The following is a 13,789-nucleotide window of genomic DNA, read 5'->3' as shown; positions in this document are numbered from 1 at the left end:
AAAAAAGAAATAATAAAATGTTATGACAATACAAAATCCAATGTTTCACCTGCAGGTGCATGTTAACATGCACAAGCATACGTGCTAAACATTTTAGTGTGAAGACTCATTAATAAAGTGTACAAATGTGTAACAAAAAAGCAGTGGCCTTGGTGGAAATATTGTATCTCACATATAAAATGTTATGCAAAAAGAACACAAACAGGCTTGTTTCAACATTAGGTCATAAATGGGGGGGGGGGGCTGTTGTTTTCTCCATGGCCAACATTTCTTGTGTGATTTTTTCAACATCTGCTAAGTGGCAGTAGTTGTCCACAAGAAAGCTATGTGTCTCACAAAGCTTTGCCATCACTGTCTCCCTCTATGCCGATATCATTGAAACAGAACTGGAAAATGCTACCATGTTGACACCAATGTGTGTTTACAGGACAGCCAACGACACTGCACCTCCAGGACAGAGATCTGCAGTAACACCAGCCCCACGAACACAAGTGGTGTCATTTAAAACATCATAATTTCCTGGAGTTAATAAATTATTTAAAAACCCATACTCAAGAAATGTCTAAGCATGTTACAACCACTTCTGCATGTGCGCAATGTGTTGTGTGTGTCGTAATCTCATTTACATGCATACATAGTATACACATGAAGGGGTAGAGGGACCAAACCTTTCAACCACAGTTAATATTCTTCTTTTGTATGAAGCCAGCACTTAAGCAACACTGGTCTTTTATGCTGAGCAATGAGCTATTCTAGCAGGCTGTGCTAAGATCTGCTTCTATTTGCTGCTTGCTGCCTGCGTAAGCTGCACTGCTGAGCAAAGCATGGGGGGGGGGGGGGGGGCACAAGTACCAGCTAAGAAACAGATTCTTCAGGAATGGTGTCACACCTAATCTCCATCACAAACTGCAACTGCTACTGCTACTGGTGGGTACCGACATTATTACAACTTAGAGAAATGAGAAAAAGATGAATGGCCAGTAGTTTTACCTGGGAGCCTCCAGCGATGGGGATGACACAGGTGAGGAGATTTCCGATCACTGTTTCCAAGGGGACAGACAGGCTGTCTACATGGACGGTGTAGATCAGACCCAGACAGTTCTGTTCATCAAGAATGGAGGTCAAGGGTCAACAAAACCATGCAACAAGGCCACACAAAATCCATTTACTGTACAATAAAGGAAAATAGTGATGTTTAGCATGGCTTAAAAAAATAAAACGAAATCAAAGTTTTCAGCAATATATGCCATTTCTATTCAGTCTCTATTTCAAACAAGCACTGAATGTTTAGTCAGTGTGTTTTAGTTTCATACTGAATCGTTTTAATGAAAGTCAATGCACACAAATTCAAACACTTGTTGATGTCATATTTGGAAGAGCTGTGTGTGTCGTACCCTGAACACCTCAGTGTAATCCAGTCGGGACACCACCACCAGGCTCTTTGGGGCGAAGACCTTAGCTGGTTGGACAACAGTCGGCTCCTCATCCGCTTCATCCACCTCGCTGGCCTCAGCCTTCTGCAGCTGAACACAGAGCAGGAGCAAATACTACATCACATCGGGCTGAGGTAAACACTTAAAATGACAAACCACATTTACACTTGAACATACAATAATGTGCGACATAGAAGTGCAGTGGCAACCACAGTGGAGACCCCGGTCCAGTCCTTGGTGCAAAGGCTTCTTGGCCATGTATTCCACAAAGGTTAAAAGGCAGTCTTTATTGTGAAACAAACTTCATAATTGTTTCTCCCACGTACTACAGTGAGTATCTATACTGTGGACACATTATGTGCCTATAGGCAGCTTTCCACTGCAGAATCTGTGCCCACTTCATCAGCTCTGTTTTCACTGGATCCATTAGTTTCAAACACATTAACTCACAGTGCCCCAAAACAATGCCAAAGAGTAGGTACTGGATATAACTTTAGCTCTGTGAGCATGTAAGAAATAGAACAGAAAACATCAAGAGGGCAGACAAATATCACTTGTGGTCCTTTCTGAGTTTAACCAATCAGCTTTTATCTTCTCCGAGTTTGACCAAACAGCATTGAGAATAACACAGCAGTATTTTAGGGCCACTCAGAAGTACCTACCCTGGAGTAGGTATTTTTTTTCTCCCTGAAAGAGGCTCTACTGGGGTGGTTCTTGCAGTCGGAGCACACAATAAGGTTCGTGTCACCCTCATGCCCACTCTCACCGGTTGAGGCAGATGGCCGCCTTCCCTGAGCCTGGGTCGGTCAGAGTTTTTTTTTTCCTTGTTAAAGGGTTTTTTTAGTTCTTGGTTCTTGGTGACTGCTTGCTCATAGGGAATCCAAAGGCAACTTTGGAATGTTGGGTTCCCTTAATATGGCACATAAGTTCCTGCAGTGGAAATAGTTCTTATGGCTGAGAGTGACAGGCTGTCTGCACAAATCAATACCACTAAATAACATCTCGTTGTGGCTCTTTAAACACAAATACTTCACGTAACATTATAAATTGTGCGAAATGTTTGGAATTTTTTCTATAAAATAGAAAAAATTCCAAACGTTTCACACAATTTATATTTGAAGAAGTTTCATGCACATAAAATGTGCATGAAACTTCTTCAATTTTCATGTCTTTTACAAAGGATGTATATTACAAAAGCTAATACGTGACCATCATGTCACAGCTGCCACATAGCCAAACACTGGTCTTGCTGCCAAGTTGTGAACTCAGAATGGGACTGTTGCTGCACGAACAGCTCCAACTAAGCCCTGGGACACTGGATATCTGGCGTCTGTCTTACCTGCGGGTTGTCTAGGCCCTCCCAGAAGGTAAAGCAGGCACAGTAGTGACGCTCCGAGTTGATATCAGTCAAAACCGCTACAAAGAAGGAGGCAGGCTGCCGCTCAGGAACCAGCTGCCAACCGCTGGGCTGACAGAACTAGACAGGAGGAGGGGAGTAAATGCAGACAGGTGATGGTAGTGTTGGGGCCAGAGGTGAAACAGAGACACGGGTTGGAATCAGATGGAGATGGAAAGAGATGGCAAAAAGAGAGGGAGAGAGATTAGTGTACATACCAACCTGGGTGATATATCAGACAGCAGTGTGTCACAAGTTGTTCCAACAGCACCTCTGGCTGATTCATCCAGGGCTGGGCTGTCATTAACATTACCAACAGGTTCTGAAAACTTTCCATTTTCTTTAAAATTACAGTAACTTCACAACAGCTCAGACTGAGCAATGTGACAGAATATTCATGTCGTATCACAGTGTATCTGGTTATGGTATGTAACATTTAAATATTTACTTGCAGAACAAGAAATGTTCATGGAGCAATTAATAGTGCCACAGTGTTGACTGAGGTGAACAAGTAATAGAAAGTCAATATTAGCAGTGTTTTTGTAAGATATGACACTTATTTTGCTATTATTTATTAGGTTGAGTCACTAACCCCGACTGGATCTAAACTTGGCAAACTGCCAGTGTAAACATGTTACACAGGCCATTTGTTGGTGGCTTTTAAGTCAATCCACAATGAAATCATTTATGAAGCAATTTGAAGTTGCCCATTTCACATCCAGATCACAAAGCAGATAAGCTTTTAACTGGCCGACATCTTTAGCCAACGTGTGGCTCAGTGGTCAGTCGTCGACCAATATGATTTTTTCAGGGCAGCTACTGATTACTGCTAATCAAGGATGCTGATGACTGATGTTTGGAACAAAATATGTTAGCAGTAAAACTAAACAAATGTTTTAAAAATGTTTAATAAATGTTTCATCGTTTAAGGCTGCAGTGTTGACTGACTGCTACTTGTGCCATGTATCCAGTCTGATGGTGCTGACGGTAGGACAACGTTTGAGACCACAGAATGTTGACTACAGATAGAAGAAGACGGCTACATCAAAGCCCAAGAAACACATTTTTAAATAGCAAAATCTATTGGAGAATTGCTTAAGAAAGACTGTATTGACAGTTGGAAAAATGCTGAATATCATATTTGATTATTGAGCTAGGCCAACAATCAACCATCCCCAGGTACCAAGAAGATTGCAATGCATCAGCTTGGCACATTCCTAAATAAAATATGAAAAGTTTCTGAACATGCAGTGACTTTTCCTTGGCACTTGTGAAAACTAAATCCCAATGACAGTCATTCAAATCAAAGAAACTTCATTCATGTCTAGATTCCTTCCAGGTCAGGGTTACGGGTTTTTCCTGCCCATTAAAACTATTTTAGTAATATAATAAATTAAATAGTCATATATTGATGAAAAGATGAAAATCGACAGACCCCCAGTGTAGGGACAATCTATATCATACCACACAATAGACATCTCACAGGGTGGAAACTTAGCTAGTGTCAAAGCAGCAGTGGTACAAATCACCACCTCTGGTCAAAATGTTTCGGATAAATTCAGAACAATAACAGGAAGCAGAGATTTGTGACACTAGCCTTGAGCTGCAGCTACAAGCTTTGTGCCCAGGTAGCTGTATGCAAAATGATCACAGGTTCACAAGTTCAGCTAAGTCTGTGGTGAAAATTGTGATTTAGATCCCGTTATTCAATGTTAAAAGATCTTATAATGATCTTTAGGCTGGAATGCCCCACCCCTACATGTCAATCTTTAGATACCCCCACTGGTGGACAAAAATTTCAGTCCTCAGATTCACAGCTCAGTTTCTTATAAGGCATATGGGTCAAACTGGGCCACAATGGCACACAAAATCAAATGTTTCCTCGCTTGTTGGTGTAAGAAAATGTGCTTTCTTAACTATAAATAATGTGGGCTCAGAGGGGATACGTCTCCAACAAACATAAGACCGAGTTTCATTATACATATAAAAGGCATCAAAATAAGAAAACTGTAGGACTCCCTGATGACTCCCTATTTCTGCTAAAACCTTTTGACTAACTCACCGACTCTTAACTCCTTCATTAATTTAGCACATAAACACCCCTCATGTGTCAGAGTATGAAGAATACATTACTTCTTGTTATACATGCTGTAACGTGGCTACTGAGTTGCACGTTGAACTGAACCCCTAACGCTGACAGAGTTAGGACTCTTGATGTGGCCACTACGGGACACAGGAACATGACTTAAAGTGTTGACTTACCAGCTCTACGCCTTGTGGGAACGGGCTGTCCTCCCAGTCTTTCTCAGGAAACCGCTGGAGAATGCGACCTTGACCTTCACCCTCCACTGCAGGGAAACACAGAACAGAGCAAATGCTGGGATCAGTCTATGAAATTTACATTGCTTGTCTATTTGTTTCTTTAAGTGAGCTCCTGAGACATTTTTTTGACCTAACGTAGCAGTCTTTTGTGCCATTTTTCTGTTCAGCTCTTGTGTGATGGCTTTCAAATAAACTCTACAATTCAAATTATGACACCATGATTTGGGAAACTGGTAGATAATCATAAAATGGCATATGTTCCCAATTACCCCCGTAGCCTGGTGTCATTTGTCAAGTGCAACTTCACCCCTAGCTCTGAGCCTACCTCCATTCACTGCATAATTTAGAAAAATGCTAAGAAGAGGCTAAAGAGGAGGGGTCTAGGGTGCATGTGGTTGGTGTTGGTTGGTGTTCAATTCACAACAACATACAAATTTATAGCTTAACAATGGCAGCCACTTTTCATGGACGCATTGCTTTGGTCTGGCTCTTCACTTGGTTGGTTACAGAATCTCTGAATTGATTTGCTGTCCTGATGTTTTTGCACTGCCTACAAGAGCTGCTATCTCAAATTTCATTGTGCTGTCTTGTACAATGACAATAAAGAGATTCTGATTCTGTACAAAACAGATGGGTTCAGAGGGGATACATGTGCACATCCACAACAGCATTTGACAAATCTGCCAAACACACAAGTCTCAGAAAACGACTGTGCTGGGAATTCAGCTATATTTACATGTAAAATGATCACTTTGTTATTAATCAGAGCAGATGCAGAGAGTGGTGTGCCTGTGGTGGAAAAGTAAACCTTGTACTTGCAGCAGGGAAATACTGGCAAAAGTAGCTGAAGTTTTTTCCAAAAAGTTGCTGATGTGTTGTTGGGTGCTGCCATGACAAAAGATGCTTAACAAGTCTGAAGGAAAAAGTCGCTATGCTAAGAACAATGCCAGTTTCACAGACTTCCAAGGTCTTCCTTTGCAAGGTTCAGGATGATTTAAAACAGCATACAGCATGTTGACCTATTTTCAACCCATGAAATTTTTACAACTCTGCTAAATGTCACCAGCATTGATGCGTTCCATCACAGCAGAGACACAGAGACATGCTGCAGTGTGTTGTACTTTTTCATGGCTTTCTGCACGCAGTGAAGCAACAAATCGGAATATCACAATATTCCAAGCTAGGACAAGGAAGTTTGTTTGACGCATGCTGCCACACAGGATTGTTTTAGCTGTTCAGATGATGTCACAGAAAACCATCTTATTCTACGATCTGAAGCTGAAAGAAAACAGAAAAAAAACCCAATCTGCAATGCAAAGTAAACGAAAAAAAAAAACAATTAGGGCAGATATGTTTTAAGTTTATGAAAATAGTGTTTTTAGCCAGCTAGCAATCAATTAATCTAATAATCACTTTCTTCATAGTTAGGGAAGATTACAAAAGCTGCCAACTTCCACAGGTGATGCATGCAGTGATTGAGCCCAGCTGCAACTGGTCACTAAATACCTTGAGCACATACACTTAACACTGTTGGAGGCACAATTAAGAACATGTACATGTAGGCAGTTGGTATAACATGTGATTCATATTGTCAGGTCAGTCTATTAAGTAAGCCTGTTCAACATTAGTGAGATGTGTTAAAATGCTTGTTTGCTGCTGGTTAATGAGGCCATTTCCACTGTTGGCCAGGGCCTGGCTCATCACAGCGGCACAATGACACAACAAAAGGCCAACTTATGTAACCCCCACAAGCCTGTCTTTCAGCTTAGTTCCAACTGAAGTCCTGCAGGCTGCTTAATGGCAGCATTCATCACTTATCCTTTCAGTACAAAGCATGTGAATCCACAATAAAACTGCACAAATCCAAACACTATCTGATGCTAAGTAAAGGAGAAGTTTTCACCGGCATTCAAACCAACCATAAACACTTTATACTAAATTGTGCCTTTGAGAAAACAAAAGAGTCTGTGGGCCTTTACCAAGGGAACTAAAACAGAAGCACAGACACACAGACAATACACAAACAGAAAGTAGGCCAGCTCCCAAAACACACAAGGAAATGCTCAAGTCATTCCCTCTCCCTTGCAAAAAAAGGAACACGAGGAGGCTTGTGGGAGTGGTGGGATGAAGTCAAAGACAAGAGGCTAGTTTCCTTTGACTTTTGATGTGAGTGCCTCTCACTCGCAAGCTCCGGCCCATTTTGAAGTGTTCTGGTAATAATAAAAATGACTGAAAACTCAAAAAGGAATGTCATGAGATGTACTTGGGGTATTATTTTCTGTAATTTGAAGCAACATGAGGTAAACTAAGTTAAACACCTAAGGCCAAAAGTGTATTTTATGTGAGTAGGTGTCAATTAACGACATATTTGGCCGTCATCATCCCGCATAAACTCATAGACAATTTCCTTGTGTGGGGTTAAAATGGATCCATGATCTCAGATAAATAAATAAAAATATTACGTGACTTAGCCAACCCCATTGGTACACTTATTAATCATTTGATAAAGTATACATGACCTGATGCATGTTGTGACTTGATGTCACCTCCCAACTATCTCTTTATAGAGGTTGATATTAAAAGTAGCATAATGTTCTGTAAAAATATGTTGTCAATGGATGAAAAGCTGTAGGTGTGTCAGGCAAACAGAGTGCACAAAAACACACAGTGTAAAGGCTGGTGCAGATCCACCATCAGCCAATAATGAAGAAGGGTGGGGATAATTTATCCAGTTAAAGCATGACATTGGAGGAGGAGTGTATGAATGAGTAGAAAAAGACAGTGTTGGGAATGACATGCAAGTCTCATGACCAGAGACACTAGAAACATGCCTACAATCACTGTCACTCTCATGTTAAGTGTCTGAACCCAGTGGTCTCCATGTACTAGGCCGTTTATGAGACAAGGAGGCACAACAAATGCTGCCTTGTCACGAGAGGCCAATTTTCAATCTAACTAGGTATGTCAAGAATACTGCAGGCACGCTTAAGGAATCTATATAATGAAAACAAGACTTAAAGGCTTCCACTTGACTTTTCAAAACCAGCAATTACTTAGATATGAGAGGGCACAAAACGAGATGGCCAATGTCCCACGATAAAAATAAAAACTAGTTCCAGTGAACGTTCCAAGATTCACTGTGGATAACGTCCTAACTATTGTCTGCTATTGTGACTTCCAGAACATTTTTACTTTGGCAAAGATGTACAAATGTTCATTGTGTAAAAATGCTGATACAATGAAAACAGATACTGCTACATGTGTCTATTGGTTAGTACTAAAGGCTTTTCGAAAATAATAAGTAGGGGTATAGAGGTGGTTGGTAATTTTGCTTACCCATCACAACTCAATATCAGAAAATTTGCCATAACAGAGTGAAAAAACAGGGAGCAATATTAGCTTTAGAGGCAACCCAAACCCTTATACTCAAGCATGCAGACTGTAAAATCAGACAAAACCGGATTTGTTGTGTGACATTTAGGCAAAACAACAAATTTGCAACCAAAAAGAATCACTGAAACAATTTAAAATCCCTTCTCTGTGTGCAGAATGGTCAGCAGATCATCTGTACAGCCATGTTCATCTCCATCCATCCCTGTATTAGCTCAACTGTGAATAGTTCTGCCTTACTTTCACTAAGGTGTGTTTACTTCTTTTAAAAAACTTGAGTAAGATTTGCTTTGCTGAGTCTTGCATTGAATACTATTATTAAATGTGCACACTTGAAGTCAAAGTGTTTACCAACAGCACGCCTAATAAAGTTTTGGAGAATCATGTCTCGACAGCAAAAACCTGTAACCTCATTTATAGTTTTTCTAAAGCCAAAAAGTAAAAGCTTTGTGCAGGTGTAATATTAATATAGAAAGCTGCAGCAGTCATGAAAGCAGAAATCACATGAAAAAAAGCTGACCCTGTCCATCCTGGCAGGAAGCTGTGGTAATACCTTCATATCACTAGGACCAGGATTGGACCTCACACTAATGGCATCTTGGGTAACGCAAAATTCAAACAGCGATGTTACCTAAAACTGCTGCCCTTGAACAGGTGAGCGTTTCTGCATTTGGGGGCATCTGTGAAGAAGTTACAAAAGCTCATTTTTAAATATATAATTTCATGAAACACACTTGCATGATGTGATATTTGCAAAAGTTTGATAGATAAGGGCTGAATGCTACTACATACACCAGGGTTTTACATGAAAAAACAAATGAATTCTATTTTAAAATGAGACACTATCTCAAGATAAAGCTGTATGATGTCAACAAAACTGGAAAACAACACCTAACTATACTTAAATACTAAATTTCAAACCTGTTAGTTCTGACAAAAGCTCCAAGTCCACAGTGTCAATGCAACAGTGTGATTGTGAAGTGAAATTTAGGAGGTTACTGTAAGCAGAGGTCATCTCAGAGTTGTTAACTTGAGGTGAGTGTATGGGGTGTGAGTGTTTTTTTTTTGTTTTTTTTTACCACTCTTCAACTCTTACAGGAACAAGAGTTTGACTCAACACAAAAGCTAATTTAAGTGCAGAGCACAAGACACTATGCTGCATTGTTTAGGCCATATTTAGAGGATTTTCAAGTTCGTTTGGAGTTGCTCATAAGTAGCTGGCATTAAAATAATGCATCTGATTTGAGTGCCATCTCAACGGTTTGCTAGATCTACATTGAGGCGCATGTCTACTACTGAAACAGTCAAATGGCTACATTTGCACTGCATTATGTAAGGCTTACAATCTTCATTAAGCTTTATCTGTTTCTAATTTAACTACATCCCCGTAAAAACAGATTTAATTGACACAGATTTAATCAATGGTAATAACATAACAACTACCAGTATAACTAAGGAGGAAGTGATAAAACCTAGAGAAAATCATCACAATGTCCCCCCCATGGCAAACATACCTGATTATAATGATACTGTTGACTAATTATAAACAATGTACATTAACACAAAGGGGAGAACAAACCAGTGTGAACGTGAGAAAGTGAAACAAGTTTTTCAGGTGGTACACTCAGCAGTCATGGGAGCCAAGACTAGCTGTCATGGTTGTGACATTGCCTGTTGTAACGTGCGTTTAAAGCCGGTTTCCAGATTACAGGATTCTGCAATTTCATTTAAGAAATGAAAACGGTACAGCTGTCAACATTTCTATATGGCCACAAATACAAAAGAACACAGAGTAAATAAAAAGTATTATCTACTACAGTGTCTTATCCATTTAGAATAATCATGCTTTATGGGACTTGTGCCTGTAGCTGTCATATGTCTTTTTATTGCTTGGATCTAGGACTGGTCCAAACAACAATTTCTGGACTATGGACATTCGTGGGGGGGAGTGAGTATTCGATCCGACGGGGCATGAGTGAGCGGGCGTTTCTGCCATCAGCAGCAGCGGCGGCGGGGATGGAGGATTTATTCGAAGAACCACATTGCTATCTTGAGACCAGCACAGCGACCGAATACTCAGATATTCGGCTATTCGGGTCCAGCCCTACTTGGATCAAGATACCCATTAATAAATCAAATTTCTTTCAACCAGAAATTGCGTGGCGTGTCGCTGGCTTTATCTGCTGTTTGTTGGCAGAGTACTGTGCTACCAAACAGAAGAGGCTCAAAACCAAACTATGACGACAACAACAACACTTCAATACTGCAAGAAGCAAGCTTTGTCTTAAGTTTCAGAACAAAAAAATTATCAAACTAATTAAGTATTTGCAACAACACAGTGGAATGCAGCTTGTATGTTGCCCTGCAGGCCTCTGGAGAGCAACGAAACCTGGGCCTCCCAGCTCATCTCAGGAGGCGTCAGACTCCTGACTGTTGAAAGAAAAGCATGGCGCCTGTTATTTTACAAAACAACATTTAATATGTAGCCCATACATTGACAGTTTCTTTGTTTTCACGTGCAATGTAGCAATAGATTAAAAATCAGCTAGGCCAATGCTGGATGTAATTTGCTCAGTGTAGACACATTAGTATTGGCGTACCACTACAACAAAAAGAAACTGCAGTACAAACCAAATCAAGTTTGAGGTGATTTAGAAACAGTGCCTCCATAAACTAAATTTTCAACCAAAGACACCAACAAGAAGCAATGTACTTTTTAATCTGGTCACAAATTTAAAACCAAAAATCTACAGGATTAATATTAAGGTGTGTGATTATTTTTTAAAAATATGAACAAATAACATAAAGTAGGACACTCATAATAAAATGGGTGGAAAGACAAAAGTGGCACCAAGTGAACCTGAGTGTACACCGAATGCAGGACTGATAATGAAATGAAAAAAGTTACGATGAAAATGTTTACCTTGAATAAATACTACACTGTTTGTAGATGATTCTGCAACATTACACTGAAAGTGATAAGCTGCATTTTACATACTGTGCAACATGCAACATGCCCACCTGTATGTGCAGAATTGCTAAACACTATGGGTAAAAATGAAGCTCCGAGGTCATCTGTTTGAGGTGGATGATGGGTTAATCATTCAGATAGCTTTGTCAGAAAATGACACCGTATAACATACTGATGATTTCATAATACTAAGTACGGGTTAATTACTAATTACATTCTATTTATATCAAGACTTGCAGATGTCTGAAACCTCATGAATAACTACATGGCAAGTTTTCAGGACATCATAATGTCCTGAATGCTGGCATTTGGAAGTTGGGACACTCCCCCTGTTTTATTCAGCAATCTAACTAGTATGGGCTAGAAGGGCTACACAAAAATCACCATCAGACAAATTCAAATCAAAACAATTAATGTACCTGTTGTCATCAAAATTAATCAAATATAAAGTAATTTTCTTTATACCAAAATCATATAGCCCATACAACAGACATGGCAAATATCGACACTGGTGAGGAGTGAAAAAAGTTAGAGGTCAGCAAGGAGTGCTGCTGCTCAGGTAGTAGACAGCAGACTGCAGGCAAGAATGTATGCAGAGCTGCTGATGCAAGACAACCGTTTAAAAGGGCTCACTAGGGCTCAGTCTACGTGGTGTGACAGGAATGTGAAACGAGTGGAGAGGCCATGCAGGGATATGACATCCAGCTATCAGCCAGACCTGTTGTGTAACAACAACAGGTTAGTACCTGTACATGTTACGGGCTTCAGATTGTCTTCCTGAGGTAGATCATATTGTCTTTGGCATTAAACCCTGAATCCCAAATTTAGGCTATTACAATGTCCATGAGTGCATTTTGCACTTATTTACTCAACAGAGTATTATGTTATAAATGTGGGTCAGTGTAGCACAGTGTTTAAGTCAAACTTTCCCTCTGGGACAATAAAGTCAAGCTCATCTCATAAAAATACTCAAAGGATTCTCAGAGAGTGCTTTCCTTCGCCAAGGCCAATTCGTGACCTTGCAGTTATGATTTCAGCCATCCGGATCAGAACCAAAATTAAACGTGTTCTTCTTTTACCCGTACTCCACCTCTCCAACACGTCATGAAATTTGGTTTGGTAGCGTTTGCACTATCTTGCTGACAGACAGATCTTGAAAACAAGGTTCTACCTCTCCTCCCAGCTTGACAGAGAAATTAAGCTGAGTTTGTGCTTGCTGCTGTCACCTTTGCACTTGTCAACACCCACCAAAAGTAGCATCATTACAGCCAGGCTGGTAATCGGCCGATCCCAAGTTATGGCACTGTGTTGCATGCACCGTAACAGCACCTTTGGGTTGTACTGGCTGAGCTTTCTCACAGAAGCAGAAAATAACTATTATCTATATACAGTCATACACTAAAAGGGTTAATGTCTCCAAATTTGTAATAGAATAGAACAAAAATAGAATAGAATAAAACTTTATTGATCCCTTCGGTGTAAAATCTCAGGGAAGTTGTTCACAACATAAATAAAATAATAATAACAAATAACAACATAAAGCACAATAAACACCTAAAAACAGCAAGAAAAACAGCAGTCACAAGCCACACTGGCTGAAAGCACCATAAACACAATAAACTATAACCTAAACTATAACCACTGGCCTGATTTAACACCTTTGACAGGCTTGACAAAAACACCCACTGTTAAATGCTGCATCATGTGTCTGTTATTTTGTCCACCTCATTGCTAAGAGGGATGTAATGGCAGTTTACAGTCTGGCCAACACAATCAGCAAGACACTATCAATGCATTCAGCTCCTACACAATGCTGAGTAACCAAAGAGACTGCATCATTATACAGACTGTGAACAAGTTTTCCATCCACTGTCGAACTCAGCAGCTGGGACCAGCCCGATGAGGTTTCCATGCTTCCAGGTTTGCCAACCAGCAGATTTTTTTCTAGTTTTTAGCAAATTCTGGTTCTGTCTACTGGCCAAAAAAGACATTCAAAAATGGTATACTTTATTTTCAGCCATCTTTAAGACTTGGGCTGCTATGAACTATAGACCCTTTCCAAAAAATTAGAATATCATGGAAAAGTTGTTTAATTTCCATAATTCCATTCAAAAAGTTAAACTTTCATAGATTATAGATTCAGGTCCCACAATTTAAACAATTTCAAGTATTTATTTGTTAATTTTTACACAATTTGGGCATAAAACCCACGAAAACAGGAATTCCAAAAATTAGAATACTGTGAAGAAATCACCATTTACGTCTCAGTTTTTGCAG

The 13,789-nt window shown here is 39.9% G+C and overlaps 1 protein-coding gene across 6 annotated transcripts in view; it reads right to left on the bottom strand.

Moving 5' to 3' along the window:
- sbf1 (SET binding factor 1) overlaps positions 1-13,789 on the bottom strand; it is a 74,738-nt gene that overhangs the window by 45,797 nt on the left and 15,152 nt on the right. For all 6 annotated transcript variants that reach the window (XM_008290476.1, XM_008290502.1, XM_008290485.1 and 3 more), the window contains exons 2-5: positions 5,092-5,177; positions 2,773-2,910; positions 1,395-1,523; positions 991-1,101 (exon numbers count right to left, since the gene is read on the bottom strand). In XM_008290476.1, coding sequence (XP_008288698.1) covers positions 991-1,101; positions 1,395-1,523; positions 2,773-2,910; positions 5,092-5,177 — 464 coding nt within the window. The remainder of the gene's footprint in view (positions 1-990; positions 1,102-1,394; positions 1,524-2,772; positions 2,911-5,091; positions 5,178-13,789) is intronic.

This window comes from Stegastes partitus, unplaced genomic scaffold (genome assembly GCF_000690725.1).
Source record: "Stegastes partitus isolate 25-593 unplaced genomic scaffold, Stegastes_partitus-1.0.2 Scaffold15, whole genome shotgun sequence".
Lineage (NCBI taxonomy): Eukaryota > Metazoa > Chordata > Actinopteri > Pomacentridae > Stegastes > Stegastes partitus.
Note: the sequence above shows the minus strand (reverse complement) of the source record. Positions and strands in the feature narration are given on the sequence as shown.